Source organism: Schistocerca piceifrons, chromosome 3 (genome assembly GCF_021461385.2).
Source record: "Schistocerca piceifrons isolate TAMUIC-IGC-003096 chromosome 3, iqSchPice1.1, whole genome shotgun sequence".
NCBI lineage: Eukaryota > Metazoa > Arthropoda > Insecta > Orthoptera > Acrididae > Schistocerca > Schistocerca piceifrons.
The window spans coordinates 537,167,480-537,179,884 of record NC_060140.1 but is presented as its reverse complement, the minus strand read 5'-3'; the positions used below and the strand labels follow the sequence as shown (position 1 = coordinate 537,179,884).

At 42.4% G+C, this 12,405-nt stretch overlaps 1 protein-coding gene across 1 annotated transcript in view; it reads left to right on the top strand.

The window, feature by feature from the left end:
- The window catches only part of LOC124788808 (cholinesterase-like), a 93,257-nt gene that overhangs the window by 31,150 nt on the left and 49,702 nt on the right, over window positions 1-12,405 (top strand). The window contains exons 5-7 of the mRNA XM_047256088.1: window positions 3,020-3,222; window positions 5,373-5,523; window positions 8,107-8,288. Coding sequence (XP_047112044.1) covers window positions 3,020-3,222; window positions 5,373-5,523; window positions 8,107-8,288 — 536 coding nt within the window. The remainder of the gene's footprint in view (window positions 1-3,019; window positions 3,223-5,372; window positions 5,524-8,106; window positions 8,289-12,405) is intronic.

Below are 12,405 nucleotides of genomic sequence, written 5' to 3'. Positions count from 1 at the left end.
GAGAAGTTTGGGAAGCAAGATAATAACGGATCAAGAAATGAACTTCATGTCAGACCTGATGAAGGACTTGTGTACTTCATGCTCAGTCAAACAGAAGGACGGAGCGGATTCATCGATCAAGAGGACGCTTAGTTATTATGTCAACTCCCCCCATTTGGACTGGGATATGTGTTTATCTTATGTGCTGAGTGCTTATAATCCGAAAGTGCAGTCGAGCACAGTGTTGTACCAGCACAGAGTTCACACCATTCGAGGCGGTTATAGTAAAACGGTGCCATCGCCATACGATCTGATTAAGCTGAAATGGTGCCGGAGTGGAGAGTGGGTCTGAGAGTTTGCGAGAACTGTGAGAGGAGTTTGGAAGAGAGTCCAAAATACAAACACCAAAGCAATGGAGATACAGGATAGTGCAGCAAAGCGCACATGAACTTTACCTTAATACAATGTGAGTCAGTCGTGGCTGCTGTTGTGAATCCATATACTGAGAAAGAGAGAAAAAAAAAGAGCTTTTGACACAATACCAGGGCTTCAGCCAAGAGACTGAAACCACGTCACCTGTGAATGTGAAGCTACAGTTATCAATAACTTCAACGATCGTACATGTCTGACCCTTACGGCCATTCAAGAGTGCACCAGAATAGATCTGAGGGGGAATGTCGGTAAGACCAAAGAAGAGAGTAAAAGACAAAGAGGAAAATGAGCAACAGGAAAAGGAAGACCATACACTTGGTATAACCGGTTCTATAATTCCTAGGAGGCAGTCAATGGTTGTATTATTATTCTTGCGACCGTATTGTGTAAATCGTTTTGGGTAGGATCATATGTGCATGTTATGGTAAGGATTATCTTGATTTATTGTGTGAGAGATGCTGATCAGAGACAACATGTTTCTAGGAGGAGGGGAATGGTAATGGTTCCAGTCCTCAGAGCGACATTCAGCGAGGGTGAGGAAGTGAGGATGCCAGTTTTGGCAGTGCTGTACCTCTTCTCCTGGAACAATCACCTGGGTGGAGGAGTTTCGTTATCAGGCAGCATGTTGTGGTATCATCTAGCCACAAGTGGACATTGTTCGCTATTTAGTCTGTGGGAACTACAAAACAAATTAAAGGGCTTGGAAGAGGTACTCTCGGGTTTGAAACAGTTAACGAGCAGTAATGGAGCATTTAATGATGTGTCAAATCGTTAAAAGAAGTGGCTCGTGGCATATGCGTGATTGAGAAAGCAAATGCATGCAGCAGTAAGGGGTAGCGTCACATGAACTGCTGAGGGAGAGAAAGGGATGCATAGATGCCAGAGCAGCGGATGCAGATGTCGTAAGTGAGTTAAATAGGACAGTGGAAGGCGCGAGAGCAGATTGTGAGTTTGGAGAGCGGCATGCTGAATAACACATGTATGCGTCGACAACTAATTAGAGTGGTAATGGACTATGGCAGAGCAACAGCTAGAATTCTAAACCAGTATTTGGAGGTCGTCCAAACACTAATGCAAGTGGTGGATTGGAGAATAAATTTAACATTACTTCTGCTGTCAGTAGGGAATACCGTAGTATTTGAGATGTAAGAGTGGCGTTAAAGGGCTTCCAAGAAGCTAATCGTGACAGAATTCATGGTTAATTGGGTCTGATCCTATTGTCACCTGAGCAACATCTGGATAGACTGAGGAAAGTACAGCAAGAACTACCGCCACAACTGCAGTTCATAGCCGAGCCTAACAGTCAAAACGTGACTTTCTACTGTCATTGAGCAACTGTGGAACGCAGCATGAATGCAGCCAGTTGTGCACGTTATGAAAGTTTCCAGTGGTGGAAAAACATGCATTCTATAATAATGCATGACATTACCAACAACTTTAATCTTTGCACAATTCAGTGCACCCTTAAACCATACGGACACAGAGTCTGATTCATTTACTTTACGACGATTCCTCGGCCTAAGAACCAACGGCATTGTAGACATATAGTAAGATGTAGCACAATCTCTGTAAGGTTAAAATTTAGTGGGAAAGTTTATGCAAATGAAGGAGTTTTGTTACTGATAGCAGAAAATAGGAATCAGCATACACCAGTCACCGAGGGAGAGATACAGCAGTGTCAAAGTGGGGTGGTCACCATATATTCTGCACGTGAGATCCAGACGGGAGAAAGGGCATTTGCCATGCATATGTTCAGGGGCAAAACAGAGGGTCAACCATGTCAAAAGGAGGTGATGAAACCGAACCTATACTTCCAGCGAGCAGTTCTACGTTGGGTGTACACATTGTATGACAATGTAACTGTGGCGGAGAACTGGTATGAACGAGGGAAGCCCACACGAGGAAGATACTTACGGCTAAGAGGTTGTGGGTTATTAACTAACGGAATCATGTGTGATATTATGGGGCCAACATTTCATTTACCAGTTACAGTGACGGGAGCTGTTCTTTTAAATATAACACAACTGCATCTATATTGACGAGACAAACCTTTGGTTTCCTAATCAAAACCTCACCTTCCGAAATGATACCTAGGAACCAAGTGTACATCATTCACTGAATCAGAGGCAAATCACGGCAGAGAAACTACTGTAGTATGTAGAACAGGAATGGAATGATAGATGATGGGTGACTCTGACCTTCTGTGTCACTATTCCCACCACCATTGTGAGTCTGATTTTGCTTTGCATAGCTTTTATCTATTAGACACAGCGACCTGTTCAAGAGCCCGATTCATTAGTGGTACAGGTTCGAGTGAACTGGATCCCCCTTGCATGGGATAGTCAGTATTTTTCTAAAACATGAATTCGTTACACTTTAGGAAGACTAGAAGCATATAAAAAGCCGTGTAGGGACGAAGATGTGGCAGTGTGGTGAGATACAATAGTCGGATTGAGTAACTATCTACTTTCCTAATGTCTTAAGGGTAGTGTCACTTCGTGCCTACTTTCTGTAAGCCAGAAGGAAGGTGATTAACTCACATTATTCTGACTGCAGTGCTTTCTCAGCGTAGACCCTAAATTTCAGAGTGCAATTCTTCATTTTGCAGGTCTATTCTCACGAGCCATCATTCAGAGTGGGAACTTCATCACCGTACGTCCGCGCACAAGTGAAGAAGCTCGGACTCATACTCTTAGACTAGGGGCCGCACTCGGCTACGCAACGAATGATTCGCAACATCTGCTCGACTTCCTACAATCTGTGAACTCTACTGATCTTCTGGTAGACGATTCACTCATCCAGACAGATGAGGTATGTAGAATCGCCGCTTCTTCTATTTAATGGTATTGATTTTGGAATAAAATTATCGGTTTTGGCTGTGCAATAGCCATCTTCAGAGTCTGAAACGGAAGGAAAATAAAATACATTACTAGTTATTACACTAAGAGATTATAGTAAAAACACGATACAGTTTTCATTCTGCTGCACTGTAACAAGTCGTAACATGTAAAAATGGCAGGATTCAAATCTGCCACGCGTACTTCAGCCAGTTATACAGGGTGTTACAAAAAGGTACGGCCAAACTTTCAGGAAACATACCTCACGCCCAAAGAAAGAAAATATGTTATGTGGACATGTGTCCGGAAACGCTTACTTTCCATGTTAGAGCTCATTTTATTACTTCTCTTCAAATCACATTAGTGATGGAATGGAAACACATAACAACAGAACGTACCAGCGTGACTTCAAACACTTTGTTAAAGGAAATGTTCAAAATGTCCTCCGTTAGCGAGGATACATGTATCCACCCTCCGTCGCATGGAATCCCTGATGCGCTGATGCAGCCCTGGAGAATGGCGTATTGTACCACAGCCGTCCACAATACGAGCACGAAGAGTCTCTACATTTGATACCGGGGGTAAGAGCTTTCAAATGCCCCCATAAATGAAAGTCAAGAGTGTTGAGGTCAAGAGAGCGTGGAGGTCATGGAATTGGTCCGCCTCTACCAATCCATTGGTCACCGAATCTGTTGTTGAGAAGGGTACGAACACTTCAACTGAAATGTGCACGAGCTCCATCGTGCATGAACCAGATGTTGTGTCGTACTTGTAAAGACACATGTTCTAGCAGCACAGGTAGAGTATCCCGTATGAAATCATGATAACGTGCTCCATTGTGCGTAGGTGGAAGCGTAGGTGACGAAACTAAAATGAGCTCTAACATGGAAATAAGCGTTTCCGGACACATGTCCACATAACATCTTTTCTTTATTTGTGTGTGAGGAATGTTTCCTGAAAGTTTGGCCGTACCTTTTTGTAACACCCTGTATATGGGATGCAAAGCTATCCAAGAGTTTCTTGATTCGTGCATAATGAACAAATAATCTTATAAAGTAATTAAAATGAATTCCAGTTAAAAGCACAGTTTTTAAAATTATTCTAATCGTATGAAAAGAAATATTTTTAGAAATGTTTAACCAAATGAAAAATGTATTCGTCTGCTGACAGACTGAAGTTGATCAGAATTTAACCAAGTGTTCAAAGAACATAAATTGAGTACAGAAATCATTCTAAAATTGAATAAATTGTGGTGGCTATAAAATTAGTCTTATAGAGGCGGAAGACGATTACACTTCTATAATACGTATAACGTCCTGTTTCTCATATTATATTTTATGTTTTGGTTAGAACAGCAAGTAATTAAAATGAAAATTAAATTGGAACGGACGTAAATTATATAAATGAAGTCTTACATAAGAGTGTTTCAATAAAATATATAACAAATAGCATAATTTTTAGTGAAAAGTTAGTGAAGAGCAGCGGTCGTTGCTAGATGGCGTAGGGCGGTTAACGGTAACACTTCTCACTAGGAACTCAAATGTGACGAAATGATTTCTTCAAAGACAGTAGCCTAGTGTGGAGTAATTTCTTGAGTCACAACACCTATTAACACACAGAGCTGACCTACGACAAGTCTGTTTCCTCAGCTTCTTAAACATAATCGTATGACTAATGCCTGACAGCTCATAGTGTGTCCTGACATCTGCTACTGCGTAGTACTTATTTTTCTTGATCTACTTATAATCTGTGCAACAATGACATGAAGTTGTTCCCAGCCAGCAGGGAAAACCAAATGCAAGCGTAAACTCAAATGTTAACCAGTGACCTGATGGAGAAAAACATTACCCAGCGTCCAGATTCCTTGTATTTCAGAATAATTAGATGCAATAAACACTCTCTATAATCAAACAAGCGCATTCGCGCTACTGATTGTTTCTACATGACAAAATTGTCTTAGTAACACGTGAGTAACGACAAGTAGCTTTTGCTGCTAAGCAGAGCATTGACAAATCTCTTAAGTTTATAGAATGCCGATAGGTAACTGGCACTGGTCATGGTGTCCAACAAAAGTTCATGCTCTAAGATTTTAAATGAGAACTACAATTTGGTTTTCGGTTTTAGGAGAAGAAACACATTATAAGCGTTCTCTGGGCGCCAAACATTGAGCCCGACATGGAGGGTGCTTTCCTCTCTGACTCCCCTATCCAGATGCTCATCGACGGCCGTTTCAGCAAAGTGCCCGTCATGACAGGCACTACTTCTGCGGAGTCTGGTACGTATTCTGTGCATGATTTATCTTAACAGCTTTAGCTGACAAAGCATCTGCTGCCCTACCTGTGCGTTATTGATCAATGTTGTACGAGTATTAAACTCACGTAGGAAACGTAGCCGGGAAAGCCAGTACATTATTTTTATACTGTGAGACATGAAAAATCTACCGAGTCTTATATGTCTTTTGAGGTATTATGGGACTTACAGCAAACTTATCGGCCTAGTACATTAATGCTTACACACTTACTAGTTCTAAATAAACCACGGATTATAATACAGTTGTCACCAACAGTATCTTCCCCTTAATAAAGCAGGATGATCGATGTAATCTATTTAATAATTTTCGATCAGTATTAAGCGTTCCTTAAAAGTTCCCTTCTGAAATTGGATCATCATTCCTAAAAGCCAACTTAAATACACAATGCACTTGAGAGCAAAGGGCTCAAAATATACACCATATATTCACAATAATCAGATATATATTGGATAGTACGTGAAACAGATATAAAGAAATGGAATGCACATCACCGCAGGTACACTACTGGCCATTAAAATTGCTACAACACGAAGATAACGTGCTACAGACGCGAAATTAAACCGACAGGAAGAAGATGCTGTGATATGCAAATGATTACCTTTTCAGAGCATTCACACAAGGTTGGCGGCGGTGGCGACACCTACAACATGCTGACATGAGGAAAGTTTCCAACCGATTTCTCATACACAAACAGCAGTTGACCGGCGTTGCCTGGTGAAACGTTGTTGTGATGCCTCGTGTAAGGAGGAGAAATGCGTACTATCACTTTGAAAAAGGTCGGATTGTAGCCGATCGCGATTGCGGTTTATCGTATCGCGACATTGCTGCTCGCGTTGGTCGAGATCCAATGACTGTTAGCAGAATATGGAATCGGTGGGTTCAGGAGGGCAATACGGAACGCCGTGCTGGATCCACACGGAATTGTATCACTAGCAGTCGAGATAACAGGCATCTAATCCGCATGACTGTAACGGATCGTGCAGCCACATCTCGATCCCTGAGTCAACAGATGGGGACGTTTGCAAGACGACAACCATCTGCACGAACAGTTCGACAACGTTTGCAGCAGCATGGACTATCAGCTCGGAGACCATAGCTGCGGTTACCCTTGACGCTCCATCACAGACAGGAGCGCATGCGATGGTGTACTCAAAGACGAATCTGGGTGCACGAATGGCGAAACGTCATTTTTTCGGATGAATCCTGGTTCTGCTTACTGTATCATGATGGTCGCATCCGTGTTTGGCGACATCGCGGTGAACGCACATTGGAAGCGTGTATTCCTCATCGCCATACTGGCGTATCACCCGGCGTGATGGTATGGGGTGCCATTGGTTACACGTCTCGGTCACCTCTTGTTCGCATTGACGGCACTTTGGACAGTGGACGTTACATTTAAGATGTGTTACGACCCGTGGCTCTACCCTTCATTCGATCCCTGCGAAACCCTACATTTCAGCAGGATAATGCACGACCGCATGTTGCAGGTCCTGTACGGGTCTTTCTGGATACAGAAAACGTTCGACTGCTGCCGTGGCCACCACATTCTCCAGATCTCTCACCAATTGAAAACGCCTGGTCAATGGTGGCCGAGCAACTGTTCGTCACACTACGCCAGTCACTACTCTTGATGAACTGTGGTATCGTGTTGATGCTGCATGGGCAGCTATACCTGTACACGCCATCCAAGCTCTGTTTGACTCAATGTCCAGGCGTATCAAGGCCGTTATTATGGCCAGAGGTGGTTGTTCTGGGTACTGATTTCTCAGGATCTATGCACTCAATTTGCGTGAAAATGTAATCGCATGTCAGTTCTAGTATAATATATTTGTCCAATGGATACCCGTTTATCATCCGCATTTCTTCTTGGTGTAGCAATTTTAATGGCCAGTATTCTATAACTAGACTAGTCTTCATTTGTCTCTATAGATGAAACAGATGCAGTGTTACCGGTGTGATTCTTAGAGACGTGACCAAGCCTCATTTTATTACACACAAAATAGCCCAGTTGTCTTTAAGTTCTCCAAAATACAGTAGTATCCTCGATCATTTTCAACTACGTTTCTACTTAATGAATCACAACGGTTCCGCAGACAGATAAACTTAAGCTACAGAAGTCACATATCACGAGAGAGTGGACAAGTCATTTCCCCTTACGCTGCTAAACAACACCGAGAGACCTGCTGTCCACTAATGCCACAAGATTATTACCGTCGCTTTCTTTTGCACATTGACTAGGCTTCCGGGGATATTCACATCTGCTGCGGGCAAATTATTAAAACGTTTTGAAAGGTAACTAAAAGAACATAATTTCTTGCATATTTTTAGTACCATATCCCACTGCCAAACGTAATTAATAGCAAATATTGCAGCTTATTAATTTGATTCTCATAAATAAGTGCTTTGTAAAATATATCTTCCAGATTCTGTGATAGAGAATGCGATTCATTTGCTTTAACATTGAAATATATCTGATACCCTGTGCTATCCTACACACCACCCATTGGAGGTTTTCGCTCTAACTCATGGCTCATTGTTCTGTCACAGGATCTGGCGTACTTGAGAACTCGGAGCTCATTGCCAATCTAAACGAAGACTTTGCAGGCGTGGTGGGTCCCAGTCTGCACCTGCCTAATGTGGAACAGCAGACAGAAGCCGCCTACGAGTTGAAGGGCTTTTACTTCGGAAACAACAATATTTCAGCCGATAATCCTGACCCTCTGGTCTATGTGAGCTGATTATTGCTAACATTGCTTTCTAGTTATCTTAGTAGTCTATTAAATGTCAATACGCTCATTGTGATGTAAGGCTAGACTTCTGAGTATATAATTGCCACATCACTATAGATGTGTTTCCAGTCAGACTGTCGAAGGGAAGGCTACATAATCAAAGAAAGTTTCATCATACATTTACAGAAAGCCAAAACGTTGTCGACAAACAAAAGCTCAATGAAACCAAACTGAACTGAAGCACTCCAATACGAAAATCACCGAGTGTAATCAAACGCCATATTCCTACTACCGATGTGTCGAACAACCATATGATGTCTTTGTGGTGTCACCTCCAGACACCACACTTGCTAGGTGGTAGCTTTAAATCGGCCGCGGTCCATTAGTACATGTCGGACCCGCGTGTCGCCACTGTGTGATCGCAGACCGAGCGCCACCACAAGGCAGGTCTCGAGATACGGAATAGCACTCGCCCCAGTTGTACGGACGACGTAGCTAGCGACTACACTGACGAAGCCTCGCTCATTTGCAGTGCAGATAGTTAGAATAGCCTTCAGCTAAGTCAATGGCTACGACCTAGCAAGGCGCCATTAGTAACATTGCATGTATCTAAAGAGTCTCACTTGTATCGCCACAATCTCCAGATGTACCAAAAGGATGGATTAAAGTTGTAAGTAGGCTGTTTATGTTTTCTCTATGTAAGTAGGCTGTTTAGCTGTTTATGTTTTCTCTATGTAAGTAGGCTGTTTATGTTTTCTTATTGGCAACATTACGTAGCGCTCAATATGAAAATCACTGGCTGTGCTGTGTGCAGTCTGTGGCTGCTTTGCATTGTTGTAATACTCGCCATTCTAGTGTTAGGCAGCTGGCTGTGAACAGCGTGTAGCGTTGCGCAGTTGGAGGTGAGCCGCCAGCAGTGGTGGATGTGGGGAGAGAGATGGCGGAGGTTTGTAATTTGTCATGAACTGATATATATATTATGACTTGTGATGATATCAAGGTAAATACATTGTTCGTTCTCTATTAATATCTTTCATTTGCTAACTATCCCTATCAGTAGTTAGTGCCTTCCATAGTTTGAATCTTTTATTTAGCTGGCAGTAGTGGCGCTCGCTGTATTGCAGTAGCTTGAGCAGCGAAGATTTTTGTGAGGTAAGTGATTTGTGAAAGGTATAGTTAAATGTTAGTCAGGGCCATTGTTTTGTAGGGAATTTTGAAAGTCAGATTGCGTTGCGCTAAAAATATTGTGTGTCAGTTTAAGCACAGTCCTATATAAATTGTTCAAAGGGTACGTTTCAAAGTTAAGTATTCCAGAAGCTACGTACTTTTCTTTATAGCATTCATTACGTATCCTGTTTCAGACCTCACGCCATACTGCTTTAACTTAGCGCGTGCCTTTCGGCTTCCTCTCATTGTGTCTAGGCTGTCTTGTCTAGACACAACAGTTTTCATCTCACGTAAAGACAGCAAATGTATCAGAATCATCTATAAAGTCACTCACTGAGATGGAAAATGACGCAGGTAAAGTCATGGAACACGTCCAAGTATCTACGTAGACTAGGAAAAAAGAAGTTGTATCCCCTCTAGGAGTAGGTGGGTTACCTCGCTGGAACATAGATTGTACCAAACTATTACAATGAGGTTCGTTCTCTAAGAACGGTTATTTGCCTGATACGTCCGTGTGCGTAAACCAGAATCGCTAATGACAGTCTGCTGTAGAATTATGGAACGAATTTTATGATCCCGCGTTACGATATTCTGGAAGATCGATAATTTTTCTGTTCGGATATTCCTGGATTCCACAAATAACCATCTTGCAAAACTGTGTTCGCTATTTTCGTAGGTGAAATCTAAAAGGCAATTAACAGCGATGTTTGGAAGATATTGCATACGATTACACGCTGCCTTAGTGAATAAAACACTATCTTACGGAACACCTGAGCAGCTTAGTAACCGGTTACAGAAATTTCTGCCATACGGTAGTCAACACGTTGTTCCTAAAGGGGCACAACCGTCAGGTCTAAAAGTAACATCAGACGTAGCCTAAGGGAGTGTTATGTGAACCTTAATTTTCACTTCATATATTTATATATACATATATTTCATTTGACGGACATCGTTGAATTTCCGTGAGGCTGTGCGGTGAGGATATTGTAGTATAGAGGAGGGTTGCAACACTAGTGCTTATAGGACAGCGGAAGGTAACAGTTAATCCTCAATAAAAGAAATTCATTGCACGCAGTTTTTCGATTATGCACTGAGAGGCCAAAAGTGACAGCCGAATAAGAAAGACAATGTTCCCGGCGCAGTGCAGCATCTCGACGTGGCATGCCCTCAATAAGTATTTGTAAGTCACCTGCAGACACATTGAGCCATGCTGCTTCTTTAGCCGTCATGACTGCGGATGTCTTCCCGGTGCGAGATTTTGTACATCAACTGACCGCTCGACTCTTTCCCATAAAAGTTCGATGAGATTCATGTTGGCCTATCTGGGTAGCCATATTATTCGCTCGATTTTCCAGAATATTCTTCAAATCTATCTAGTACAACTGCAGCCTGGAGACAATTCCTTCGTTTTATGGGAAGACGAAGTCCACGAATAGCTACAGGTGGTCTCCAACTAGAGCCAAACACAAACATTTCCAGCTAATGAACGGTTCAAAACCCCTGGCGTGCCACAGGGGAGTGTTATGGGACCATTGCTTTTCACAATATATATAAATGACCTAGTAGAGAGTGTCGGAAGTTCCATGCCGCTTTTCGTGGATAATGCTGTAGTACACAGAGAAGTTGCAGCATTAGAAAATTGCAGCGAAATGCAGGATGATCTACGGCGGATAGGCACTTGGTGCAAGGAGTGGCAAGTGACCCATAACATAGACAAATATAATGTATTGCGCATACATAGAAACAAGGATCCTTTATTGTATGATTATATGATAGCGGAACAAACTCTGGTAGCGGTTACTTCTGTAAAATATCTGGGAGTATGCGTACGGAACGATATGAAGTTGAATGAGCATATAAAATTAACTGTTGGTAAGGCGGGTGCCAGGTTGAGATACATTGGGAGAGTCCTTAGAAAATGTGGCGTACAAAACACTCGTGCGACCTATACTTGAGTACTGCTCATCAGTGTGGGATCCGCACCAGGTCGGGTTGACAGAGGAAATAGAGAAAATCCAAATAAGAGCGGCGCGCTTCGTCACAGGATTATTTGGTAAGCGTGATAGCGTTACGGAGATGTTTAGCAAACTCAAGTGGCAGACTCTGCAAGAGAGGCGCTCTGCATCGCGGTGTAGCTTTCGAGAGGGTGCGTTTCTGGATGAGGTATCGAATATATTGCTTCCCTCTACTTATACATCTCGAGGAGATCACGAATGTAAAACTAGAGAGATTCGAGCACGCATGGAGGCTTTCCGGCAGTCGCTCTTCCCGCGAACCATACGCGACTGGAACAGGAAAGGGAGGTAACGACAGTGGCACGTGAAGTGCCCTCCGCCAAACAGCGTTGGGTGGCTTGTAGAGTATGAATATAGATGTAGATTTAGTACGCTATTTACGACAAGAAAGTCGACGTGAGGATCCTCACACAACGGGAAAGAAAACTTTCCATTCAACTTCGCATCATGAAATTCTTATCGCCCACTTGCTCAGCAAGTAATTACTCCGGATATTATTCTTCACTTTGATTGATCGATCATGGCCATGGATTACTCATAGTACTTTCGAACCTTGATACTATTCAGTCACATAGCACGGGGTATCATTGTCAACTTGGCTGTAAACATTGTGCACGAAAGGTTGAACGTTTCTCCAAGTAACAATGTCGACCATAGACCGCAGATAAATTACAAGTTCCAACTTGAGCCACAGCTTTGAATTAAAGCATTGTCCTGATTCCCTACAAGGGATGGGAATTCCCTGTAAAAGATAGTGATCATTGAACTTCACTGCGTATTTTATAACAGAAAAATGAGAAAACAGATGTAATACTTTACTACTAAACACCTTTTCATATTTTTATGTACTAAATATTGAGAGTGAATGTTCTCGCTGCTTCACATCAATTAATGTACTCTCGCGTTGTTTTTTCACATGCTTGCGATTTAATGTT